General features: G+C 38.4%; 1 protein-coding gene across 1 annotated transcript in view; it reads right to left on the bottom strand.

Moving 5' to 3' along the window:
* LOC139937040 (MYCBP-associated protein-like) overlaps positions 1-27,411 on the bottom strand; it is a 123,431-nt gene that overhangs the window by 68,046 nt on the left and 27,974 nt on the right. The window contains exons 5-11 of the mRNA XM_071932002.1: positions 25,806-25,977; positions 23,987-24,106; positions 22,103-22,166; positions 19,515-19,597; positions 12,678-12,802; positions 11,262-11,380; positions 1,538-1,760 (exon numbers count right to left, since the gene is read on the bottom strand). Of these exons, the coding sequence (XP_071788103.1) occupies positions 1,538-1,760; positions 11,262-11,380; positions 12,678-12,802; positions 19,515-19,597; positions 22,103-22,166; positions 23,987-24,106; positions 25,806-25,977 (906 nt within the window). The remainder of the gene's footprint in view (positions 1-1,537; positions 1,761-11,261; positions 11,381-12,677; positions 12,803-19,514; positions 19,598-22,102; positions 22,167-23,986; positions 24,107-25,805; positions 25,978-27,411) is intronic.

Here is a 27,411-nt window from a genome sequence, read left to right as displayed (position 1 = left end):
GTTAAGAGCATCGAATTCAAGATCTGGTGCTAATTCACCGGAGTGTGGGTTCGAATCCCGGTCGTGACACTTGTGTCCTTGAGCAAGATACTTTACTATAATTGCTTCTCTTCACCCAGGGGTATAAATGGGTACCTAAGAGGGTAGAAGTGATATTGTGAATGAAAAGCTTTCGGAGCGCCACAGCAGCTCGGGGCTGTATACTCCCTAAATGGGAGCTGAGAAAGATTAAAGGGATGTTTATTGGCCCAATGACCAGGGGACTAATGTAAAGCGCATTGATACGGTTTATTGTGAAATGCGCTATATAAGAACTTGTTATTATTATTATTATTATTATTATTAAGAGAGTCGGCCATGACATTCTCCTTCCCTGGGATGTACACCGCCAACAGGGCGATCCCCTGCTGCACACAGTCGGGCCGACCGGGTGGCCCCCTGGTTATTGACATACGCTACCCCTGTAGCGTTGTCGGAGCGCAACAGAACGGCCTGCCCCACTAACTGTGCCCGGAAGTGCTGGAGGGCATTTCGGACCGCCAGCATTTCCAGGACGTTGATGTGGGTTGAGTGGTGTTCCGGGCCCCACACCGCTGCTATCTGGCGGGGGTTGAGGGTCGCCCCCCAACCGTACAGAGACGCCAGCGTTCGACCTTAACGCTGGTTCGTTGGCCAAATGCCAGTAGAAATCACGGCGGACCAGCTGAAACCCCTTGCCAACTGGTCCGGCTGACCAGTCAGAAATATCGGCAGCAGTACTACAGAACTATTACTATTTTTTAAACTATTTTCAGGCTCGAATAAAACGTAAAAACATTCACTTAAGGTTTGGATAAAACGTAAAAAAATCACTCGAAGTGCCACTGAACGCTGGCAAACTTCCCACGATCACGCATACACAGCGCAAAATCCCATCATGCAACGCAAAGGCTTGTAGTCTTCACGTGTGGCAAAAAGTCAAAAAGTGTAGAAATATTGAATGCTAGAGGGCGTTTCAGAATATTCGATAGCGTGGGAAAAGACGCCCTCTATTGGTGAAAGTACGCGATAGCTTACAACATTAGCTTCAATCGCCTTTACAAAAGACCACAAAGCAAAACACATTCTGTCAGCAGCATGGTCGTCAACGGAGCAGATTTCCGTGTGGGAAAAAGAGTCTAGCGTGTTTACGAAAGACGAGCGAGATGGTGAGGCTTCATTCAACAAAAATTACCAAGTCAGGATACTCTGGAATGCTCTGGATGAGCAAAAAGGAGTATTTAATTGTGTTTAGTAACGTTCTTCCGTCCTGATTTTGCGTAATTTTGTTGTTATTTGGGGCTTGTTTTTTCTTTGCGGGTGATTGGTGGACGGGACGATCTAGTTTATTGTTCCTTGGTTTTATTGGTCACATATAATGCGCGGTTGTTTGGGGTTTTTTGCGGGTTGATTTCAAGAAGGAGATCACGACATTTTTGTAAAAGACTTTTCTAGCTTCTATTATCTTTAAATGGTTAAAGTAGATCTTTCCTGAATAAGAAAAATGAGAATTAAGTACCTTCCAATCATAGTAGACTGTTGTGGAACCCTTGTTTACAAGATCCAAACAAGAAGAGATTCTTTCACCAGCATTAACTTCAAAGGTTACTCTAGCCCCATGTGCAACCAGACCCTTTCTACTGTGGCTGTCACCAGTCCAATTGGCTAGGCAGTTACTGAACTGCAAGGAGGGTCCAACTACCGATGTTTTTCTCCCATCAGTTACAGACAAACCAAATAACCTATTATCACATCAAAGATAAATATATTCTAAAGTAAAATATGTATTTATTTGTCATAAAAAACACTTTTAGTTTCAAATTAATGGACTTGTCATTTCATTAAAGGGAAGGTAAACTCTTGGTAATTGGCAAAGACTAGTCTTCGCAGTTGTGTATCTCAACATATGCATAAAATAACAAACCTGTGAAAATTTGAGTTCAATTGGTCATCAGAGTTTGGAGAAAATGATGAAAGAGAAAAAACACCCTTGAATTTGTGTGCTTTCAGATAGGAATAAAAGACTTCTAGCTAGAAGTCTTTTATTATTTTAGTGAGAAACTACCTCTATTTTGAAATCTATGCTACTTCAGAGGGAGCCGTTCCTCACAATGTTTTTTACTATCAACAGCTCTCCAATGCTCGTTACCGAGTCAGTTTTTAAGTTAATATTTGTTTTGAGTAACTACGAAACGTGTGCCTTCCCTTTAAGTTCATTCTAGTTACATGTATCATTTGTGTTTGTGATAAATATATATCCCTGTCTGCCAAAGCAACAGGATATCAAATCAATATTTCTTCTAAACTGGCACTCAAGTTTCTGTCAATGTTTGATGGTGGGCATGTAAAAACACCATGTGTGACGGCATTGTAGCAGGTCAAAAGGCACTGTAAACCATTATGATCAGATTAACTCTTTTGAAAGATTCTCCTAAGGCCAAGTAAAAAAAAAAACATGTTAAGCGCCCCCGCCCGCTTCCTTTTTACAGGCCGCCTCCTTTTTTATTTTATTTTTAACTTTTATTTTGATCGATTGCGACCGTATTTGAATATTCAATTTAAATATTCCTCATCTAGGTATTATGTAATAAAATGAAATGTGGGGTGAAATGACACATAACTGGATTAAGAATAAATGAAGAGCTGTAAGTTGTTATTCAGTCCTCACTTATCTTGGACTGACAACCAAAGACGGAGAGTCCTCAGTTTTCCACTCAGCAGAATACCATCGCAGTAACAGTGTCACTGCTGTTCTTCGGAGGTTCCGGCAAGTTTATCAAAATGTAAGATGTCCAACATGCACAACAGTTTACTGTAATATCAGGAAGTATTGGTAAACAGGGTCCAGCTGTACGCCAAGCTCTTCAAGATAACCAGGACGGTACAGTTAGCAGTCGCCGTAATGGAACAGGTATTCCACACTCAACCTTCAACAGGATTACCAGACTGGACTTGACGTTTCATCCCTATCAGATGATCAAGCGGCATGAACTGCTTAATGGTGATCACCAGCGTCGCTTAAGGTTTTGTCAGTGGCTGCTTCAAAGACCTGCCCGCTTCCTTGACGACTTGCTCATTGAAGATGAGTCTTGCTTCGCCTTGAATGCGCAAGTGAATACCCACTATCTGAGGACATATTGAGAGCAGGGACACCCTCTGACGACTTTTACTATGAACGTAGTAATAACAGAGTTAAAGTGACTGTTTGGGCCCCTGCCTCACAGGGAATGGACACATCATCGGACCTGTTTTCTTCGACAACAATGTTAATGGAGCTGCCTATGTCCAGATGATAGATGAAAAAGTTGTCCCAGCCCTTGACAGAAATCCAAGATACCGCCGTCGTCGAAACGGTCGCTTTCAGCGTGTCTGGTGGGCACAAGATGGAGCTCCTTGCCATCGTTCGAGAGCAGTGACGGAGCGTCTTACCCAGCTTGTGAGCATATCTCAAAGCGAACGTGTACACTACTCCTCCATTCAACTTGGACAACATCACAACAAGAATCACCTGTGAGATGGATGTCCTAGCAAGACGGAGCAGTTGTCAGGAGAGCTGTACTGGACATCATGAAGAGAGCAAGACTGTACATCAAGAGAGGAGGTTGACTTGTGGACCATTGAACTGGACGACTTTGATTCTTAGTGTCCATTATTAAATAGTTTTCCCCCTTTTTTCTTACAAGTTGGATGAACCAGTTGTAAAATTTAAATAAAAATCACCTGAAAAAAAAAGACTGACATGTTCATTTTCCAAAGGCGTGAGTTTGTGTTGAACTGTATCAGATTTCTTGTGCAAAACTCAACTGCTGGAAAGACTTGTGGGTTTTATGATTGATTGACTGATAGATTGTGAATAATTTAAGGTGTCCATGGGTAGGCCTACTAGCAACAAGTCCAATTTGGGATATGTAGAGAGAAATCGGGATAAAGTAAAGTTATATGTTTGGAGTGGAGACCATCGAGTATAAATTGATGTATTCAAGCACAGTCAGGGAGAGCGAGGGAGAGAGAAAGAGATAGGGGGGGCATAAATGTCCTTTTGACGCTTATTCCATCTACCGAAATGTCCTACCCTACAATTTACCTCCTTTGCACCATGTACAATCACCCCGTCCTGACTACCATAAACACACCACCGAGTCTATCAGAAAGTTACAATTCTACAATGAAAAAAATCAAATATTGTTCACTCATGCATACAAATAATTGGTTTACCAAACCATGAAAATCCAACCTGGTCCCAATCAATCATGAATTTATCATATCACCCTCACATTTAGTAAGCTGCATAGAACAGTCATCTCACAAATTGGACGGCTAATTCCTGCACAGCCTAATTTCATACCCTTTACAAAAGTGAGCAGTGCTCACCAATCATGAACTATTTTCAAACCTTTTTGTGTCATATGAAAGTTAAGTTCATAAGCTATCCATACATATAAAAAGTTTCCCCCAGAATCATATATCTTTGGTTTGGCAGCCATTTCAAAAGTGTATAGTTTTTTTTTAGACACATGGTAGAATAGAAAATCCCTGTGGATTTTGGGAGATTCTACTTCAGAAAATAGGTCACCTTTGATACCTACAAATGCAGAGCAGCACCGTTGAACCACAAGATATGAGTGTAGCACTTGTCTGTAGTAAGGACCGATGGGGACTGTACCACTTTAGGAGTTCCCATGTGTGCATGCAGAGGGAAGGTGAGTGGGTACCCCCTTGGTGATTTATGTAGGAAACTCCTCTGGAATGGTCCATCTTTAAAAGCACTGTACGGTGTATGACTCTGTTCTTTAAAGAGTGGAGAACAGAGGGCTTGATTACTGCGGCGCAAGACCAGTCTCTAAGGACAAATGTAATGAAGGCAAGGATAGAGAAAGCAAACGTCTCTCCTATGTGTAGAATGTGCAATAAAGCAGAGGAGACTGTATTTCATATTGTTAGCGAATGCAGTAAGATGGCCCAGACAGAGTACAAAGGAAGACATGACAAGCTGGCCAAGGTGATTCACTGGGATCTGTGTAAGAAGTATGGTGTCAAAGTGCTTGCGAATTGGTACGACCATGTTCCGGAGAAAGTTGTAGAGACCGACCAGGTCAAGATCCTATGGGACTTTAACATTCAGACCGATCATGTTATACAACATAGGCGTCCGGATGTTGTGCTTTTAGATAAGACGAAGAAGATGTGTCATCTCATTGACATAGCTGTGCCAGGTGATATAAGGGTAGCTTCGAAGGAGATGGAAAAGATCGAGAAGTACCAGGACCTGGCCAGGGAACTTCGTAAGATTTGGCAGGTAAAGGTAAAAGTAGTCCCCGTGGTGGTTGGAGCACTTGGCACCATTCCCAAAGCACTGGGGAAACATCTAGATGAAATAGGGACAAATGTGAGGGTAGATCTGTTACAGAAGGCAGCGCTTTTGGGAACAGCGAGGATCCTGAGAAAGACCCTTGAGATCTAAGGCTACGGGACGTAGCCCGACTCGAGGAGTTACCGGCACAAAGGAAAATGAGATCTTTCTTTTGCATGAGATCTTTCTTTTGCATGCTGTGATAAAATGAATACCGATACCGATACCGATACCGATACCGATACCGATACCGATACCGATACCGATACCGATACCGATACCGATACCGATACCGATACCGATACCGCGACCGCGACCGCGACCGCGACCGCGACCGCGACCGCGACAGCGACAGCGACAGCGACAGCGACATCGACAGCGACAGCGACAGCGACAGCGACAGCGACAGCGACAGCGACAGCGACAGCGACAGCGACAGCGACAGCGACAGCGACAGCGACAGCGACAGCGACAGCGACAGCGACAGTGATAATAATAATAATAATAATAATAATAATAATAATAATAATAATAATAATAATAATAATAATAATAATAATAATAATAATAATAATAATAATAATAATAATGATAACAACAATAACAACAATAACTAGAGATTGAGAGTTTGTGAACAAACTCAAGGTGTTCGGTTTCCGGGAGTAAAAGCCTGGATTAAAAAACAAATATTACACCTTGCTTTGTTCTCAAGATTTGTAATAAATGTTCCAAATTGCAAAAACTGTCAAAACAACACGATTATGTCATCTAGGAAAAGTGTATGTTTGGTGACGTCATCTGTAATATTTGTTTTAAACCAGACCTTTGACAGACTTGTATGCTGTGATGGTAAAGCATCAAAGGATGTATATTTCAACCTAAAAGGCAATAAACAACGCCCTTTCAAATCATTTCACAGTCACTTCCGGTTTAAACAGGTCAAAAGGTCAACGAAATTTCACCATTATATCCATTTCTGTAAAGTACGTAACGCCCTTTCACATGATGTATAGATTGTCAAAATAGCTTATGTAGTTTAGATTATATGAACTTAGGAAATATTGACGACTGTAGAAAAGACTGGAAGGGGCATGTATGTTTTAACCGCCTTGAGCGAAGACTATTCTTCATGAAGCTTTTTCGCGCTCTATGGATGATCACTGGAGCGTGACTCTGCTGCACCGCTAATACACTACACGTTGTGTGTATGCCTACGTGCAATGTTTATGCACATACCAATGGGGATTTACGTTGTTCTTTAGACGTATATTTTGAAATTTTCTCTCTTTTGAGCCGGAAGACAACATCAAAATGGGGTCATGTCTGTGGGGCGTTTACGGAGTTTTCAATGACGATTCCGATGATGTTTCGATTGTAAGAATCCCTCATGTAGATCAAAAGTTATGATTTTTTGAATTAATAAACTTTGAATATTCATAACTCAAGAATTGATGACGTCATCATGACGTAACTCACACGGTTTCTTCTCCTAATAAATCGCTAACTATGTGTGAAGTTTCAAGTTCATACGAGTTTTGGAAAGGCGCTTTTGTTAGCGGACAAGGGACGTGGAGAAGAAGAAGAAGAAGAAGAAGAAGAAGTATGAAGAAAAAAAAAAAAAAACAACAAAAATAAGAGGTGTTCCGGGCTGTTGCTCCGAACACCTAATAATAATAATAGAAGCTCCAGCAAGTTGATGTGAAGTACATGTAGCTTTTCCTGTAGGTGACCAAGTTCCCGCCACTGAAAAGGTCCTCCAGGTGGCCATCCCCCGACATGGCAGTGAGGCATCTGCATTCAGAGTCACTGATGGAGTGGGTTGCGGGAATGTTGTACCCCAGAAAAGATTCTAATGAAGAATGAGATTTGATTGAATGAGAGAGTTGACCGGAACTGGTTTGGTTAAAGTGTCTGTTCGGGGTCGGTAATGAACAATCAGATGAAGCTGAAGAGGGCGCATGAGCATTCTGTACCATGGTGCAGCGGGGGAGCTGGTGAAAACATTGTTTGGTTAGAAGAAGATGTTGTATCTTGTAGATTCTTCGTCAAAACCTGGAAATTTTCCCATTGGGTAGGTGACTTGCGTGTCAGACCATCCTGCCAGGCTGTAAAATATTTCCAATCCGCCGAAGACCAGCCGGAGCAGACCCCGGACGGCTTTTCGTGCAAACACGACATCTCTGACATGTTGAATGGACGTCAAACTCCAAGGTCGAGGAAGACCCATGCAGGACTGCATTTCAATTTTCTGTTAGGTTTCTTCTTTCCTTTTGTTGATTCTGACATCGTAACAGAGGTGTCCAGAAACTGAACTGCTTGCCTATATAGTGTGTAACACTACCTTGTTTTCAGAAAACGACTTGACACTATGGGCACTGTAAAAGGAAGGGCATTTCTTGTGTGTACACATGGGACCTGCAGTGCAAAGAAGGGTGCTTTGTTTTTGTTCAGCGGAGTTGCTTGCGCTTGCACATTTCAAGTGATTTGTGCTGTATTTTCAGTAATGCATGTAGAATGTGATCTCCTAACATTTTTAAAGTTACCTAACAATGGGGGAATAACGCCTCACTAAACACCACCTGGCCTGCATTCTGTGATGCACTTGCTGGTCTGATGTTGAAAAAGAAGACTCAGAAATGTTTTATGGGGCACTTCCAGCAACTGGTTTTCCCGCCAGCATTCCCAGCAACATTGTGTTTGTTGTCATGCAGCTCTGTTTTCATTATTGAGCGCAACAACATATTACAACAACACAGAGAAAAAGAGCGTTTAACACAAAGCAGAACAGTCAATCCGCACAACACACACATTCCGTTCCTTTTATCTGCAAAATATTAATGGGTTTTCTTGCATGACCTTGGTATGAATAGTTAATTCTGGATTTCAGTCTTTTTTGAAAAGTCTCAACAAAAATAATGCACCAGTAAATTGAAACGCAGAGCATATCTGTCGTTTTGTATGAAAAAAAAAACCAATGCAACTCCAATTTTAAATAGGAAATTTGTACGTCTAAAAAGTTTTTGATTTTTTTTGTAAGTCACACAAAAACACGGATTTTTGAGTTGCAGCAGAGAGTTATTTGGAATAAGGGCTAGTACAAATCTTAGCAGCCTTTTCCCATTCTAAGCACTGATCTTGTTATCACTTGATACCAGGAAATACAGTGTTAAAATACACAAACAATATAGTACATGAAAGCATGGACCAGGGATGCCAGTGGCTCTTTCCTTCAGAGCCTGAAATTTTTTTTTTAAGGAAAAGGGGTCACCGCCCCCCCCCCCACCCCTCAGACCAAAAAACCATAAAAAACATAACAGCACTTTTTTAGCACAAAACATAAAGAAAAAGAAAATTCTGACCCCCCCCCCCCCCCTTGCAAAAAAAGGCAGGTATAATCTGATTTTAGTCTTGCATTTTCCGTTCTTATTTATCACAAATTTCAAAACGTAAAAGAAAAAAAAATTGATATTTTTTTTGTCTTTCGATTTGGACGATCTTACCCTCTAATTTCTGCCTTTATTGTACTTTTTTTGTCAACCATGTTGATGGGTTCGTAATTTGAGGATCGGTTGTATAAAAAACTTCTGATGCAATAAAAAATTTCGATCGGTGTCAGCTAGTTGAGCAACGCACATTATTGAGAGGGTCCATCAACTTACCGCCAACTCGCCGTCAACCCGCTTGGTGCTGTCAACTCGCCGTCAACTCCAAAATAATTTTAAAACCCACAAAAGATGCATAAAACTATAAAGTATAGCTAAAAGAGAATTTGAAAAGTTTTAGGCTACACTTCAATTATAAGAGTTTAGTTTTTTGTTCGTGAAAGAAATATCTCTCGGCTACAAAGCTGTCGGTCGCCATCGGTCGCCATCTTGTTTTTTCACATGCCTGTACAAAATCGACAACAGAGGGCGCTTTCCTGCATTTGAAATAGTCTTGCCTCAAGGCGTGAATGATTGGTACTGCATGTGTAGTATGTACTGCAATTTATGTTAATTTATCGCTGAGGCCTTAGGTCAAGACTAGTTCATACCTGCCATCTTGGTAGTGGTTGAGTTGACAGCGAGTTGACGGCAGATATTATTTAATAATATTTTCTCCGGCCAGATGAATTACGGAGCGCTGGGAATTTGTTGTCAATAAAATATATTTCTCCGGCCAAATGAAATACAGAGCGCCGGAAATCTTTTTTCAAAACTAATATTTTCTCCAGCCAGATGAAAAACAGAACGCCGGAAATCTGCTTTCAATAAAATATATTTTCTCTGGCCAGATGAAATACGTAGCGCCGAAAAAAATCGGGGAAAATTTGAAAAAGCCGGAATTCCAGCAATAGCCGGAAAACTGGCGTCCCTGATGGACTCTACCTTAGACCATAAAGCAGTTGTTTTAAATGTTTTGTTTTGTTTCTTTCTTGACAATATTAGAAACAAATTTGAACTAGTTTTCAACTTCCAATACCTCGGGGAGCTAATAGACTGTGCAAGTCTCGCGCGGATTTGAACTTCCGCGACCATTGTGGTCCCAACCTTATGGAGTTTAACGTTGGGGAGATTTTGTTTTGTCCATCACTTTAGTTTAATGTAGTTTATGACCATAAAAATGACATATGTTGTTAAAAATGTAATACTAATTAACATCATATATAAAAGTAAAAATAAAGTCAACATAATAACGAAGAAAAACCGACATTTAAACTTGACCTCAGGTCAGGTTACTTGGTAAAAATTAAGAATTTGTGCCCATCTCCGATCACGAAACTTACGCAGACGCTTGTTTTGGTCGCGCGGGGTGAAAAGCCTTTTAATTGGTCGTTTAGGCGTCGGCTTCCTCTTTAAACTGCGTCACGCGTTTATCTAACGCCCTTGCGACCATCGTGCGTCCGCGTATAAACCAGCTTTGAGTAGTTTCACATTTGGGCGTAGATTTACAAAAGGGGTTTCAAAAAATTTGAGATCAAACAAACATCCTTGTCCCAGAGTTTTACTTTTGTCTATACATAGACTTTAACCAAAAAAACCTAAAACTTATTTAAACAAGCTCTATAGGGTATTTTTGTTGTTCGGATTCGGCATTAAGAATAAATTAAAGCAAAGATTTGATTTATAAAAAAAATAAAGTTCTTCAGTTGTCGTGTTTTCTCGCTCCAGTGCGCGCAAGACTTGCACAGTCTATATCGACTAGTCACCCTCAAACCATGTTATATTTGTATATTAGCATCTTTCGTACACCACAACCCTGTCTACTCGGGTGAAAGAATTAATCCAAACAAAACAACACGGAACAGCGATGTGTTTGTTCACAAATACTTAATGTCTAGGTTTTTTTATCTCTTTCCATAAACTCTGTGTTCGTTTTTATGAACAGTTAACCTCTAGTATTTATTTGATGTGTTAATTTAAGTTTTCAAATGTAATAGATTTCTACTTTAATTTCTTTGACATTTCAAAACATATCAACAATCTTTTGATCAATTAATAATAAATCATCCGTTCTTAAACATGCATCCTTGTGGAGACATCTTTTGTTCTTTACTTTGGCTCGGTACTTAACATCTTCTCAAAGACGTTGTACAAAACATTTCTTATGGAGCACCACAGTCTATAGAATTCCCCTGAGGAGACCTTTTATTTTCCCTTTTTTGTTTCATCCATAGTTTCCATAAGGTACCAAATATGAGCACACCCAATAACACAACACTGACCCCAAAGGAGCCTGTTTGCTTTGACAAACACTAAATTCTAGTCTGTCTTTGGTTTGGGTTTTACTCAAACACTGTGCATTTTAACTAAGAGATCACAGAGTAACATTATGAAACAAATGTCTATGACTGTTAATATAATCTTTATCCTTACAGCAAAGGACCAAGTAAGTGCTGAAAGTCTGTACTCACATGTCTTCCTTTGGTTTGGCTGTTTGTGGAAGAGCTACATCTAAATCTTTTACTGATGGTTCTTCTGCTGTAAATGGCGTTTGAATCTTACTTCCAGTTACCATTAAATTGTTGAGATCCTATCAAGTTAAAACAAAAAGTGAAATCTATTATAAATCTAAAAGTGTATGCACTGCATTAGTATAGATTGAGGGAAAGAGTTATGAAAAGGAGGTCCCACAATCCAATTGTTCTTGCTGGATAATAGTTGTTTCAGGTGTATTGTTCATTATAACCAGTTTGCTTCAGAGGACTCAATAACATCCAAAACTCAACGCATCACACAGCAACAGTATTTTAAACTGGCATTCCAGTTTCTGTTCATGCTGATGGTGGTCCTATCAACAAGCCACAGTGACATGTGGTGAGTCACTGTAGAAGTTGCGTGTACACACCCAACTTTTTTATCATGACTAAAAGAAACTGCAAACAATGAATTCTTGGCATAGGTTTGTGCCTAATTTTTAAGGCCCTGCCACACAAGGAATAACGTAGCAAATAAAGATAACTTTTTTTCTGAAAATTTGGTCCAGATTTTTGGAACAATCCGTTTCTTAGTGAATTTCTGACAAACGAGACAAATGAATGCCAGCGTACGCCTAGCAAGATTGATGAGGCCGGTCATGTGATGTGTCTCGACTGGCCCATAAATACGGTTAACCCTTAAGTTCCCGCTCCGCCCAAAACTGCCTGCCCTATTACTCACTGTAACGCCCAAAACCACCCGAGAAACAGTCTGTGCTTTTAGTGCACTCACAGAGCAAACTGATGATCAGCAACCTCAAGTGTTATACATTAATAGAACAGGCAGCAGTTCACCTTTTCAATACAATGAAAAGAATTTACTGTTGTCATTGAAAAAAAATACGTAATCTTCATTCAAAGGTCAAACATCGAAACATTTCGGTCAAGTTCACAACGTAGCTCTGCGCGCAGTGCTTTCTCAGGTATGTTATTTTATGTATATGTTGAGATACACCAAGTGAGAAGTCTGGTCTTTGACAATTACCAATAGTGTCCAGTGTCTTTAAAAAAAGAAAACACTTTCTGTTTTATTGTTTTGATCTTTAGTAGTAATAATGTATTAATTACTACATGTAAGATACATGTAAACTACATGTACCAGTTTTCTATTAAAACCAGTTTCTATTCAAATTCAGACCTTGTGACATGCAGTCTTTTTTCTTAAAAATTTCAACAAAGTAATTAACATTTTCAGACTACAACTTTTGCATTTATTCCACACATACAAGTCAAACTTTTCTACTTAAATGCATGCTAAGAAAGTGCCAAGCCTACTAGCAATACTTAAGTGAATGCTATGATAGTGTTATTCATAACGTTTTAATTTGAAATAGTCAGAAAGATTATATTTACCGGGCTATAAGGATCCAAATGTTGTGTGACTGCATTCAGTTGCTGTCTTCGTTCCTTCAGATATTGAGACTGGTGCCACGGGTAGTTAACAAAAGTGCTTGGACTTGAAACTTTAAACTGGACACCTGTAAGACACAGAACAGGACATAAACAAAGACAGGGGAATAACTTTTTTTTGTGGATTTATGTTGACTAATTTGTAACCAACCAACTGTACAAAAATAGTCTTAAAGTTGTAAATTTTGTAAAGCCCAGTTGTTTCTTAGTGGATTCTGATAGAGGATGACATGCTCTATCAATTGATTTTCATTTCGTTGTTTTTGGAATGATGCGTTATTTCAAAAATTGGGTCAAAGGTCACGATAACATATTAAGGATCACAGTGACTGGTACAAAAATAGTCATAAAGTCGTAAATTTTAAAGCCCAACTGTTTCTTAGCGGATTCTGATAGCATGCTCTATCAAGTGATTTTTATTTTGTTGATTTTTGGAATGATACATTATATAAAAAACTGGGTCAAAGGTCACAATAACATACTCAAGATTACAGTGACCTACATTTCAGAAAATTTATTTTGGACAAAAGAATTGATTTGAGCATGCAATTCTCATCATTTTGATATATGTGATGAGAGTTGACATGGTTATAACATATTTTTACCGAAAAGGTGGTATTTTACCCTAAATATGTCAGATTTTAGTTGTTTCTGCCCTGACCACATGGTAAGTCCGATGGAGCTAAAAACTGGTGTGCATTCATTGCTCATAAGGATCTACAAGCACATCAATTTTTATCAAAATCAGAAGACATGAGGTAAAAAAGTGCGTTGGTCTGACATGGAAGCAGATAATGATAGTGGAAAGCTTCCCTTCAAATATCACTGAGGTGCTGTAGTTTTTGAGAAATGAGTACAACAAATCACAAAATAATTTTCGTCTCAGGAAGACGAAAACTATTTTAGCATGATATTATACTATAATCCTAGCATAACTGGTTAATACATTTTTACATGCTAAAAAAGAGACAAAAATTATTTGTTTTACTCATTTCTCAAAAACTACAGCACCTCAGTAAGTAAAATTTCAAGGGAAACTTTCTACTATCATAATCCTCAAACTGTGTTAGTTTAATGTCAATCTGTGGACATTGTGTTATGTGTTAGGAAAAAGTACATAGACCCTTTAAAGCCACTGGACTTATTTGGTTATTGTCAAAGACCAGAATTCTCACTTGGTGTATCCCAACATATACATAAAATAACAAGCCTGTGAAAATTTGGACTCAATTGGCCACCTATGTTGCAAGAAAAAGATGAAAGAAAAAAACCCTTGTTGCACACATTTGTGTGCTTTCAGGTAGAAATAAACAGTTTCAGCTTTAAAGGATTCAGGTGTTTAAAAATGTCCACAGATTTACATTAAACTCAGGGACAGTGATGAAGCGCCGAGGGTAGGCAGGCCGCGGCCAAACAAACCTAGGCTCAGTGTGGCGCATAGAGTTTCGTGCATAACAATGGACCATGATCATTGTCCTATTTTCTAAAGATTGCGGCCGGCTGCAGTGCGCTGCTCCCGTCCCAGGTTTATTTCCCCGTCCCAGGTTTATTTCCCCATCCCAGGTTTACTTCCCCTTCCTGGTTTTTCTCAGTCCGATAATATTTCCCGTCCCTTCTCTGTCCCAGGTTTATTTCCTACTCCTGATTTTTCTCCCCTAATACTTCACCATCCCTTTACATTTCCCTGTCCCAGGTTTTTTCCCCCGTCCCAACGAGCAGAGTCTCAGCAATAAGTGTGGTCAATGTGGGCAGGTGGTATTAGTCAGGTTGCTTAGGTCCAAATTTTGACGAGATCGTGACCGACTGGCCCAAAGCACCAAACTTGGTAGATATATTCTTTAGGTCCTAGAGAAGATATAGAAGGGGTGACACCTGAACAAAATCTTGGAAGGGTACCTAATTTGCATAAATCACAATTTGCATATAAAATCTTTAAAAAAAAATTATGTGGCGATTTTGTTTTTCAGTTGAGTGCTGTATTCAGCCCTTTACTAATTAGGCCTATTGATAGGGTTCGAATTATGTATTTTTTACTTTAAAGTCAAAGTAGACTGATGCTTATAACTAATTATCACTAATTAAGACCATTTACAACGTAATTGTTAGTGATTTGATTTAATGTACAATTTTATATATTCGTTTTATTATTTGCACCTACAATTTGGAGGTGGGCTTCAATTAGCCAATTCAATTTTGTTATCCTTCCAGGCGTGTTCACTTTGATATTTTAGTAAATAAAGATCAGTTTTAAAAGCATCAGACAAGACATATTTGATTGGGAATCCCTCCTTTTTGTCTGCCCATGCCAATTTTGTTCAGTGGCGTAGGCCCGAGACATTGTATTGGGAGAAAAGCACTTTTTAGTAACGTTGGTGGTCTCCAAATTGAGATGACTCTATAGATGGAACACAATTGGAGACTTTCTTGAAGGATCTGGTTGGACCGCTGCCTTATGTGAAGCTGGTGTGGGCTCCTCAGGTACAGCAGACTCCTTCCTCTAAGCTGCTCACTTCACTAGAACCAGGCATACATGCAGTCACAGTTACAGCCCTAACAGTTGCAAATCTGCAGAGAGAGATGCTTGGCAACTGAAGGTGGAGTCTGACAGTGGGATTTCTTTGAAACGTGGAAGCAGAAGATGATAACGGCAAGCCCTACATTTCAGTACTGGGATATCATCTTGAAATATGAAACACTTGTGCTGATTTTCATCCGTGCTCATGGTATCCGAGATTTTGATCTCTTTGTGGTGGCTTTGGAGGCATTGGTGTCTCGGTTCTTTGTTCTGGATCACACCTACGCTCGCTGGATCCCCATTCACATCCGAGACATAAAGGCTCTACCACAAAATACCAAAGAAGAGGTCATACAAAATGTGGGTTCTTCAAAAGACTCAACACGAGTCCTCTTGCATGCCTCTTGACCATGGTCATGAACAAAACAACGTTGGTAAAGGGTCTGGTGGCGTGGTAGAACTTACCGAAAACCCAGCTGCCTCCAGAATATGGATGGTTTCAGGTCCACAGCTAGCAAGACTGCTGAAGGAATTTGAGGACCAGTTCTTGGACGGAGAAAACGTCGACATTTACAAGCAGCATGAACAGGGATGACTATGCAGGAGGTTTTCAGGAAACAAGTGAAGAGCCTCACTGAAGCAATCTCAGAAATGGGTAACTCTTTCATTGAAGATTCTTCAGAACTGCTTGCTTTGGGCACTGGAAATTGTGCTAATAAAGATGTTGTTTCCAAAGTCCTCACAATCGAAGCCCTTGGCATTTCCCAGTACCAGAAGCATGTTAAGGATGTGATTTTAGACCGAAGCACCAGCATTCATAAGCCCATCAAAAGAAATTCTGTGGCCATTTGGAAGCGTCTGAAATCAAAGCCAAACACAAGTGCTAAGCAGCATCGTTCAAGTAAAAACAATGATTGCAATCTTTTCAGCCAGCTCTACTTAGCAATTAAGTCAGTACCGTGATGGAGACTCAACAGAATTCTTCGCCCATGAATCATCCTAGGCCATCTTCTCTCTCGGTGTATGGAGCACTCCTCCTGCTGACGAAAAAACCTGATCTGGTAGAAACTCTGACAACAGATCAGCCAGACCCTCCGTCATACTACCATGCCAAGGTTTTTGACGACGCTGCTATCGTCCACGCACTTCCTGCAAATCAAACTAGTACATTCAATGAATCTGGTGAAAAGTTATTTCTCCTTTGGATCCAACAATTGAGGAATAGCAACCGAGTAGACATAGTGTGGAATACATACAAGAGAGGTATGTTTGAAGCAATCTATGAGGAAGAAGAGAGGGAAAGGTGTAGGAAGAAGGTTGCAGGGAACACTAAACTACAAACAAACTTCCTAAACTTTCTGCAGGATCCCACCAAGAGCTATTCAACTACTAACTGAGAAGGTATCGAACATGAAGTTTCCTGCTGGAAAGGCAAGCATCTGGACAACAAGCTTGAAGTCTGAACAGCGTGCTTCACTGCCCGAGGGATATGGTTGAACAAAGGTTGCATCTGACTGGAAACCTGTGTGGTCACTCATTCCGGAGGCAGCCAGTGTCTGCAGATGGCTGTTGGAGTGCGGATGCCAAACACTGCTGCAGTGCTTCAGAAACTGCAGATGCCACAAAGCTGCAGGCTTTCTTGCACAGCGCTTTACAAGTGCAGCGGAAGCTGCCAAGATCTTTGAAGATATTGTCAGTTTAAACCAATTTTCCCCACATGGGACTGTTTTAATAGTTAAGATGGTAGTAACAACAAAATATAACTGTTTTGCATATTTCGAACCAGGATACTTAATTTATTATTGTAGTGGCCATCTTGGATTTCTGACAACACATAATTACCTAGACACATCATCAGTTCATTAATGTTGTTTAAGTGCAGGATATGTAAACAAAACCACCAAAGTAAATATTTCAAAATGACCTTTGCTTAAATGATAAAAATGTACCGAAATTAGTGCTTAAATATAGGATTTTGCAGCCATTTTGAAATTATGCAAATTAGGTACCTTCCAAAAATTTTTTTGGGTGTCACCCCTTCTAAAATTGATTTCTGGGGCCTATAGAAGGTACCTGTCAAATTTGGTGCTTTGGGCCAGTCGGTCACGATTCCATCCATAAGCTACCTGAATATATACAAAGCATAAATGTCCAAGTGTGGTTATACCTTGTATCAAGTTACAACAAATGTAACATTTTGTTTAAATATGAACCCCAGTATAGTTCCAATTGCAGCACATCTAAGGGAATTTTGTGGTTTTTTACCTTTGATGCCAGGAGTTGTTGGGACGGGAAAATATTAAGGGAATGAGAAAAAACAAGAAAGGAAATAAACCTGGGACAGGGAAATGAACATGGATGGGGAAATATTAAGGGACGGGAAAATATTAAGGGAATGAGAAAAAAACAAGAACAGGAAATAAACCTGGGACAGGGAAATAAACATGGACAGGGAAATGTTAAGGGAATGAGAAAACGGGAAGTGGAAATAAACCTGGGACATGGAAATAAACATAGACGGCAGTAAATATTAAGGGAATGAAAAAAAACTGGAAGAGGAAATTAACCTGGGACGGGGAAATATTAAGGGACGGGAAAAAACGTAAAAAGAGGAAATAAACCTGGGACGGGAATAAACATGGACGGGGAAATATAAAAGGACTGGAAAATATTAAGGGAATGAGAAAGAAATGGGGAAATTCTTGAGAAAGTCGACAGCCCGAAGGACTTCGTCTTGAAGTTGGTATTAAACAACTTGCAGTTATTCTTTTAAATACAACTGCAATTGTAGGAGATATCAGTTTAGTTTACATAAACCCGAAATTGCCGTCGCTCACATTGTTCAAACAATCATGTAGTCTGGTTGCACACCATAGGTCTGGATAGCCATACTGCACAGTACATCGTAGGGGAGAGAACCAGACACACGATGGACAAACTCAAAAGCAAATACATGTACATGTATTTCTGTAGTAGTCGTCCGGAATATTTCAGTACTACATACACATGCGTTGGAGGAATGCCAAAAATTTACAGAATGTATTCCAATATAATTTGGGAGAACAAGAATGGTATGTTTCATCATGGTTTCATTAAGATTTTAGTCCCTCCATGGTCCACTTCTTCTCTGGTCCATTGTTAATACCAGCTGATGAGACACCAAAAGGGGGGGGGGGGGAACGAACGAACGTTCAACAACAAATGTATTTTTATCGGAAATAATATCAGTAAACTAATTGTGCTTTGTCTCGTGGTAAGAACATGGATCCTTTACAAAATTCTAAAAGGATCAGTTTCACATTCAAAACATCGTGTTTATAGTCCAAAATCTTGCAGTAATAAACACACTTGCTTTATTCATTCATCCCTTCTATACAGTTTCATGATTCAGTCCACTGGCCGGCCGCAGCGTGCCGCGCTTCTTCTCTGTCCATTGTTACCAGCTGATAAGACACACAATAGGCAAAATTTAATGAGTTGCTAACCTCTCAGAGGGACAGGTTGACGGCGCCACACAGAGCTGCAGCGGGCCACGGCTCGCTGATAAAAATATTATTGACGCTGTCCCTTACACGATTTGAAGATAATGATAGAAGAAAGCTTCCCTTCATGTTTTTGAGAAATGAGTAAAACAATTGTCACACAATAATTTTCGTCTCAGTGAGACCAAAATTATGTTAGCATCTAAAAATGGGTTAACCAGTTATGATATTATATCATAACACACCATAACTGGTTAACACGAAACTGACACAACTTTTTTGTGTGACATTGTGTTACTTATTTCTCAAAAACTACAGCACCTCAGTAGGTAATATTCCAAGGGAAGCTTTCTACTATCATTAGTTTCAAACTGTGTTTAATGTAAATCTGCGGACATTGGGCCATAAAAATAAAAAATAGCAATTATACTTATCAAGTAAAAAGTCCAGCATTAGCAAAAGACTGATAAGTGAAAGATGAGGCATGAGAATTTGCTCAAATCTCTTTAAATAATCTTTTACTTGACTAACTTTTTACTTGACTTGGATAAGTAAATGGTCAGACTATCATTGTTGGGACAACAGCTGAAAATTACCAAAAATTTACTGGCAAGTACAATACAACAATCTCACTTGGGCTTGTACATACCACAAACAACTCAACTCAAATACTGAAACTTAAATCAAAAACTTTAACCTTTCCGTTGAACGCGGACGGCTCGCACTGCTTCACAGCTCGCCCAAAAACAGCTAATAATAAAAGACTGGTAACTTAAATCTTACCCATTTCCTCTTGGACTGCGATTGGGTGACCAATGTGTTCAATGGGAGGAGGATACCCCCTTTCCGTCTCATTGAATGTCATGCTGAAAATTTAAATAAATACAGTGTATTTCTAATTGAGAAAGTAAAATTAGCTGTTGCAAACTGCTTACCAACCAAAACGACCTATGGTATAAATTTCTGGCCATTTGGGTCACTAGAAAATACAGAAAAACCGACAACACATTTTGCATGATACCATTTAAAATAAAATGAATGCTCACTAAGCGATACAATCCAAATGGGAAATTAGTTTATTTATTTCTCATCAAATATGTCGATGACATTTCAGACAGAGATATTTCAAGGGATGTTTTCTACTGTCGTCATCATTTGACTATGTACATTTTGTGTAAATCTGTGATCTTAAACTAGATTTGATGATGAAAAGATGCAATAAGAAATTTGAATACAATTTCGAAAGGCACATAAATGTTTTCACATCGAGAAAACTGTTTGGTTTTGAATTCTTTGCAATTTGGCGAGCTATTAACAACACTTTTTTCATTGATTCAAACACTGACCCAACAATAGCTGAACACCTAGTGTTTGTTTCTACAAACACTATATCTAGTTTAATTTGTTTTTTGTTACTTCTTCAATTTCTCTTCGTCCCTTTGTCCTTTAACAAAAGCACACTTGTATGAACTTCACACATAGTTAGATATGCATTAGGAGAGGAAACCGTTTGAGTTACGTCATTATGACGTCATCAGGTGTCGAATTACAAAGATGTTACGTTAAAAAAGTTACCATTTGCTGTTTGCTGTAAGTCTTTGAATCGTAAAGCTTTTATATTCATAATCGGGCTTCTGATAGATCAAGACTGGGACTACATTTGAAAAGTTAACGCCAAAATCAAATGACCCCTCCTTCCGTTCGTACCCTAAGGTCAAAACTTGCATTTATAAGTTATCACATCTTCACCATGCTACGTTAAGTGGTACAGTTCTCGTCAGATGACCAAAGTTAAGCAATGTCAGGCCCAGTCAGTACTTGGATGGGAGACCACTTGGGAATACTATGTTTCGTAGGATTTTTTATTATTTTTTTTCTTCTTTTAAATCATCACTTTTGTTTAGTCTGTGTTCAAGGCGTTATCAGCGTACATTTCCCATTCGGTTAGATAGTCTTCTATTCAGTCGTCAATATTTCATAATTTCATATTTCCTCAACCACATAAGGTGTTTTGATTATCTGTACATCATATAAAAGGACTTTGGGTACTTCACAAGAATGAATACGTTGATGACCTTTTCTTGACCTTTTGACCTGTCTCGAATTCTTCAAATTTTATCTTTTCATATGAATCTACATGCAAAGCAATATTTGTTTCAAGTTTCAAGTCAGCACATCATTGCAAAACGGAGCTATTTTTCATTGTTTTAGCCCATTCAACTGAAACCTGCTATTAATTCTTCGAGTTTTATCTTTTCATATAAATCTACATGTAAGAAGCAATGTTTGACTTAAACAGCCAATAACGGATGATCTCAAATTGATTATTACAGTTTTCTAATAGCTGGAGTCCATAGGAAACATTAAAAAAATATAACGAGTCTCTTACTTCACGTTAAAACATGGTAAAAATGGTTTTTCTACAGAATGCTTCTAGCCAAATTTCTGAAAAACGTGGGGTCAAATAAACCTGCGCGACAAAGGAATCGTGACGCCAGTGGCGGCTATTTGGTGTGGAAAATAGCGCCCTCAGTTTGCCAAAGCTGGAGAACTGTGTTCACACCCAATTAGGGGAATATCGTCACTGGCGTCAAGAGGTCATTATAATAGATAAGCCATTTATAACTCTCGGCTGAAAAAGCCGCGCGGACGGGTGCATTTTTGACTCGAATTATTCATTACTAAATGCAAATTTTGAGAGTAAAATGGTTATTAACTGGTATCTACGATGTTTATTTGGCCATAAAAAGGTAATAGTTTAAATATTAAGATCATCCTTTAATGGCTCTTTAAGTTTCAAGTCAGTACATCATTGCAATCAGGAGTTATGATCATTTATGTTTTTCATTGTTTCAGCTCATTCAATTGGAACCAGTGACAGAGTTTGATTTTTGTTTTAACAAATTATTTCAAAACGTTAATATTTTAATTTGAGTTCGTTTCTTTAAAATCCACAGGTCAATGTTTGAGCCTTAAACAAATCTAACATTTTGGTTTTTCCAAAATCTGAAGAAAAAAAAATATTATTCCAAAAACTTCAACATTATTTGAAAACATAGCTGAAAATTACCGACAATGACTGCCAATTGTATACAACAATCTTACTTGGGCTTGTATATACCAAAAACAACTCAAATCAAAGACTTAAACTTAAACTAAAAACTTTAACATTTCCACTGAGTGCGGACGGACAGAAGGACGGACGGACGGACATTGGTATTACATAGGCTCGCACTGCTCAGCAGCTCGCCAAAACACAAACAAACAAAAACAAACAAAGAAACAAACAAAAACAAGAGGTGTTCTGGGCTAAGTGCACAAACAACTAAGAAGTGTTGAGCTAGACCAAAACATGATGATATAATGCTTACTGAATTCCAGATAGATCATCTCCTATTCTCTCCTGTTGACTCCAAAACTCACTACCAATGCGATCTAAAAAAACAAAAAATAAATAAACACCCTTCAAATTGCATAAAACTGTTATGTTGTAGGAAGTAACTATTACTACCAGCATACTTGCGGGTACAGCTATGTGTATAATTGTGCTATGAAAAGAGCCATTGCGGTCACTGTGTTTCAAACAGTTAGTATAACTCTGCTCATTTTCAGGAGCAAACATTACTTACATTGTGTCCAATTTAATTTTCTCCAGAAGTCTTACTGGGTCCAAACATGTCCAATCTGGTAAGTCAAAGTGTTCTAGATTATGTGGTTTCATCAGGGGAACTGTTAACTATAAAAAAACTGAATGTTCTTATGAAACTCTTTTGTTCTCTTTGTAGACCTGTTCTGGAGTACGGTATTCCTGTGTGGCTACCAAACCAGAAAAACCACATACAAGTCCCTTGAAGCAGTGCAAAGAAGATTCACTTCTTCTAGAATGTTGTCATCTTTTGCATTGTAGAAGAGCAAAATAGCGAGTTTCAACTGCACGTCGGCGGTCCTCGCAAGCCCTCACTCGTTCCATTGTGGTTATAAGGCTGCTTTGGGATGAGCGGCTTATGAATATTCTGATCGTTAGCTTTCTTCTGGTATAAAACTTGTTCTGATTGGTTGTATATTGTTGTCGGAACAAAGGAAACCTAAACGCTTGACCAATAACCTTCAGCGTCTGAATTGACATTTTGACCTGGAAGTCCCGGATGCACACGCACAATGTTACAATGACGTCATAATCGCTAAATCGGCGTCTTTTATAATAAATACATAATGATACATCTTTTTTAACTATAAGGTACAACATCATTTTGTCTAATACCACTGTTTTGGATTGTATCAAGTGTTGGGTTTGATTCAATGAGTAATTTTAAGTAGCAATTTTACCGTTTTATTTTACTGGATTGTACCGCTAAAGTGGCAGGGTAGAAAGATGAATTTTTCAACCGGGCCAAATTTCATGTACTTATCTTGTCACGTTCTTATGCTTTCTGTTACAACCAGTTCGATCAATAAAGTAAGTTTAGTACTTTTTTATTAACTTATTTGTGACCATTTGAATATTTATCGTGTGGTTTATAGTTTCATTCAGTAAGTAAGTCTATAAGTAACTGTTCTGCACATTAAAAAACAATGTTTGTCTCCGTAGTATTATGTACTGTGCCTATCACCCTTATTGTGTCTAAGTTAATGTACCCATTCAAATAATGGAACTATTCGCCCAATGAAGTCAGTGGCCTGTGACCTCTGCACACAGCGTGGTGTGGGAGTTCGTTTGTGGTCAATTCTTTTATGAGACAAATCCGGGAAAACGTTTCCATATGAGAAAGAAACAAATTAAAATAAAGGTAAATCAGGATAGAGGAAAACATGCACTGGGCAAGGAGGTCCAAAGAGATGCAACACATAACAATAAAGCTGTGGGAATGGAAATTTTTACAGAATACCGACCTATTAAGTGTTAAATAAACACAGCTTTCAACACCAAAACACAATAGCTACATGTATAAAGACAGAAAGCACAATAAAATATAGAAATTTTCTACCATCTTGATAGTAGTTTTTTTAGTGGTTTTAAAAGTACCTGAATACATGTAAACCCAAAAGGTGATCAACATTTGAATGGACAATTGCAGGCACATAATGAAAATAATTCGAATTTATTAAAATGATTAATTGTTCAATTGCGATCAAATTTGACTGAATAGCACATGGCTTTCGCAGAAATTTATGAATGTTAATGTCTTGTATATGAAAATATTTAATTATGCATTCCATTTAGCTTCCAAATTTGTTTTTAAACAGTAATAACTTACATCCTTTCCCATAGTCCAATGCTGGTATTGATCTTTCAATAAGGTACCGTTGCTCTTGTGTTTGGCGATAGTCATCAGCTTTATTCATCACTAATGAAGACTTTGGCATCTCAAGCAACCCTAAAACAAACACAATAAATGATTTACAACCATTTTGTAAATTACAAGTGTTTTAAAGCAGTTTCAATGTTTCATATCATTTCCCAATAACAATTCAGACAAATTTAACTATGTCAGCGTACTGAAATATATGTTGATAAACAACTCATAATTCAAACCACTGTGAATAACTACATTAAAACAATTTGAATGAGTATTAATTTTGTTTTTTTACCCATACATCGATGTGTGTTAGCACTGTATCCTCAGTACTTCCCCGAGTCCTGTGAAAAAATCTCACATGCATGTTACTCGTTGGGATTCAAACCCACAACCCTTGCAATTCTAGAGCAGTGTCTTACCAACTAGACTATACCGAGGTTGCCCGGTAGCTAGAGGCAAATTTACACAAGCAGGTATCGTATGTGTGAAGTTGTCAGATCAATGACGTGTTTGGGGGTCACGTGATGTGGCATTAAAGTTGTATAACTCCGAAGTAATGGTGCGATCAAGTTGAAACTTTGTTGGTTGTTAGATATTGGCAAGTTCTTGTTTATGATTTTTTCATTTTTGCACCTTTAAATTTTTGTTTTGTTTTTTTGGCTGGATTGGTCATAACCGCTGTGAATAAGAAAGAATTTCAAATTCATTTCAGAAATTTGAAAATGTTATTAACAAAACAGGTATTTATTTGTGCACAACTGCAATCATGTCTAGTTGTATATAGCCCTTGTCTGTTTTTTAATGTTTTTAATGTGTCAATGTTTTTACTGTATGCAAGCATTTGAATTACCCTTTTTGGAATCTAATAACGATTATTGTATTGTAATGTAATTAGCATAGATCTCTAAGGTCTACATTTTTTTTCTTCTGCTTACCTGTGAAAGGAAGGCTCTACAATAGAACAGGCAAGTACATACATACATACATACAAACTTGAATTACTACCCGAAGATGAAAATAATGATCTATCCCCAATTAGTTGTTAGAGAGCCTAGTAGATAAAAGTTTTTTTTCTTTTTTTTTTCGGTTTGGTTTGTAAGATTAGTTTTCAAACTTAATTGTGACATTTCAATGTCGACGAGGCACTTGGAAAAACAATAAACTTAGCCCCATAAAATACCGAGCATAAAAGCCCTGTGTCTATGAAAGTTTTTAATGGTAAAGTGGCCTTGATCATAGGTTGTGTCTGGGAGAGAATCTACAGGCCAGCACCACATTGCGCAGCTATTTATTATTTATTTACTCAACTTGTTAACGTGTATCCAGTCGGAACTAGCTTTTAACTATCTCGTATTAATATGAATGTTTTTCTACAGTCAATCACAGCATGTGGACAGTTGGTTAGGTTAGATTTTCTAACCATTGTATTATACACAAAGTAGTGCTAAGAGTTGCTTTCAGTTTTGAAATTCAGTTTGGCTAAATGGTTGCATTCATGAGAAAAATTATCATGGATGGTCCCACACCGAAAATCTGTTTAAAGAACATGTAATTATCTGCCCACTAAATTGGAATAAAGAGGCTGTTCACGCCATTTAGTGCGAACAAAGTTTCTACTTGTCGGATGTAGCATACATGTACGCATCAAAAACAGGTACATGTATCCTAGTAGACAAAAAAACACAAAATTAAAAACTCAGCAAACAGGAAATCGAAAGTACGTAGATGGAAAAAAGTAGACCAAACAAGAGATTAACCAGTAGTTATTGGTTCTTACTTGAGATATAGCCTTGTTGTTTCTTCCTTTCCATCATCTTGATTTGCCAGTTGACGAGGGCATTATTTTCATCAAGAAATGAGTCTCTTGGCTTTGGATCAATACTGACATGTTTGCTTGTGTACTTAACACTTGGAGTCTTTGACCTCATTGGGACAGAATCCATCTCGATCTAAATCAGCATAAAAAACAATAACAAAATTTAGACAATTTAGTTATGATTATTTATTTGTTTATTTGTTATTTCTTCTTTACCCTGGGGAAACCTCTCAGTGAAACACTGTTTTTCAGAGGTGCCCAGCAACTACATACACATTAAAATTTCAAAATTGTATTAATATAAAAATATGTTTATAAAAACATTAATTAATATTACAAATAGACCAACAGCCAAATTTAAATAAAGACTATGGATAATTACATGTATACCACAACACTCAACAACACAAAAACTTTACAACAAGCAAAATACAAAATAGACAATGATTAAAATTCTGGTCCAGCCAGGAAAAACACCACAAGCCCCATATATTACAAAATCAAATTTTTGTATTGAACCTTAAAACTTGCAACAGTGCATGGCGAAGGATTTTTCAGTGTAAGGGGAGTTGGTTGAATGAGTTGACCCCATGAGCAGAAAATGTACGTTTACCTGAGTTGGTTTTAAGTAGAGGGGGAACTAAATTACCTTGTGAGCCAGATCTGGTGCTGTATGAGTGGGCAGTGGCGGCATAATTAAAAACATTACTAAGTTGAGGAGGCAGTGTAGAAGTAAAAGTTTTATATACTAAAATGTTTAAGTGAAAATTTCTCCTGGCACTTAAAGACTCCCAGCCAAGAGAAGATAAAATAGTGTGTGTTAAAGTTCTCCGGGGGAGGAAAAGTATAGCTTTACCAGCACTGTTTTGGATTGTATCAAGTTTTGAAAGAAAAACTTTTGCCGAGTTGCCCCAAACAGCATCACAATAATCAAAGTGAGGGAGAATCAGAGTTTTGTACAGCAGGTTTAAAGTATTTTGGGGAAGAACACTTTTTATCTTCCGGAGAACCCCCACACGTTTATTAAAAAAGTCTTTGTAATTTTCTCAATGTGCACACTCCAAGATAAAGATTGATCTAGCCAGACACCTAAGTACTTAAAATGATCAACATTGTCAATGGTATTGGAACCGATCTTCCAGATATATCAAAAGATATTGAAGAGCACCTTAAAACATGCAGGCAAGCTGACGAACAGTGCCCTCTACCAATCAAAAATAATAAGTTGTTTATGCAGTTTTAAGCAGTTATTTATTGACCCTCTAACCGGTACAGCAAATATGCATTTTCTAGACCCCCCCTGTAGTTTTGTTCACAGAACCTTCAATGCAATAAAGTGCCTTCTAATCCTACTGAATCCTACTAAGGCCCAGCTACCGCATAACACCAAGTAATGTTAGCTATCCAGCAGACTGTACCAATGGTCAACTCTTTCATAGATAGCTTGAGGAGAAATTTGCAAACTACCACATAAGCATTATCTCCATCATTGGCTTAGCTGCTTGTCTCAGGTTGATTGTCTCCTTGCAGTCTAATTGATCAAATAAGGTACAACAAAAATGAATGG

This window comes from Asterias amurensis, chromosome 5, assembly GCF_032118995.1.
Source record: "Asterias amurensis chromosome 5, ASM3211899v1".
In the NCBI taxonomy this organism is placed as follows: Eukaryota; Metazoa; Echinodermata; class Asteroidea; order Forcipulatida; family Asteriidae; genus Asterias; species Asterias amurensis.
The sequence above is the reverse complement of the archived record's forward strand: the minus strand, read 5'-3'. Positions and strand labels throughout refer to the sequence as shown.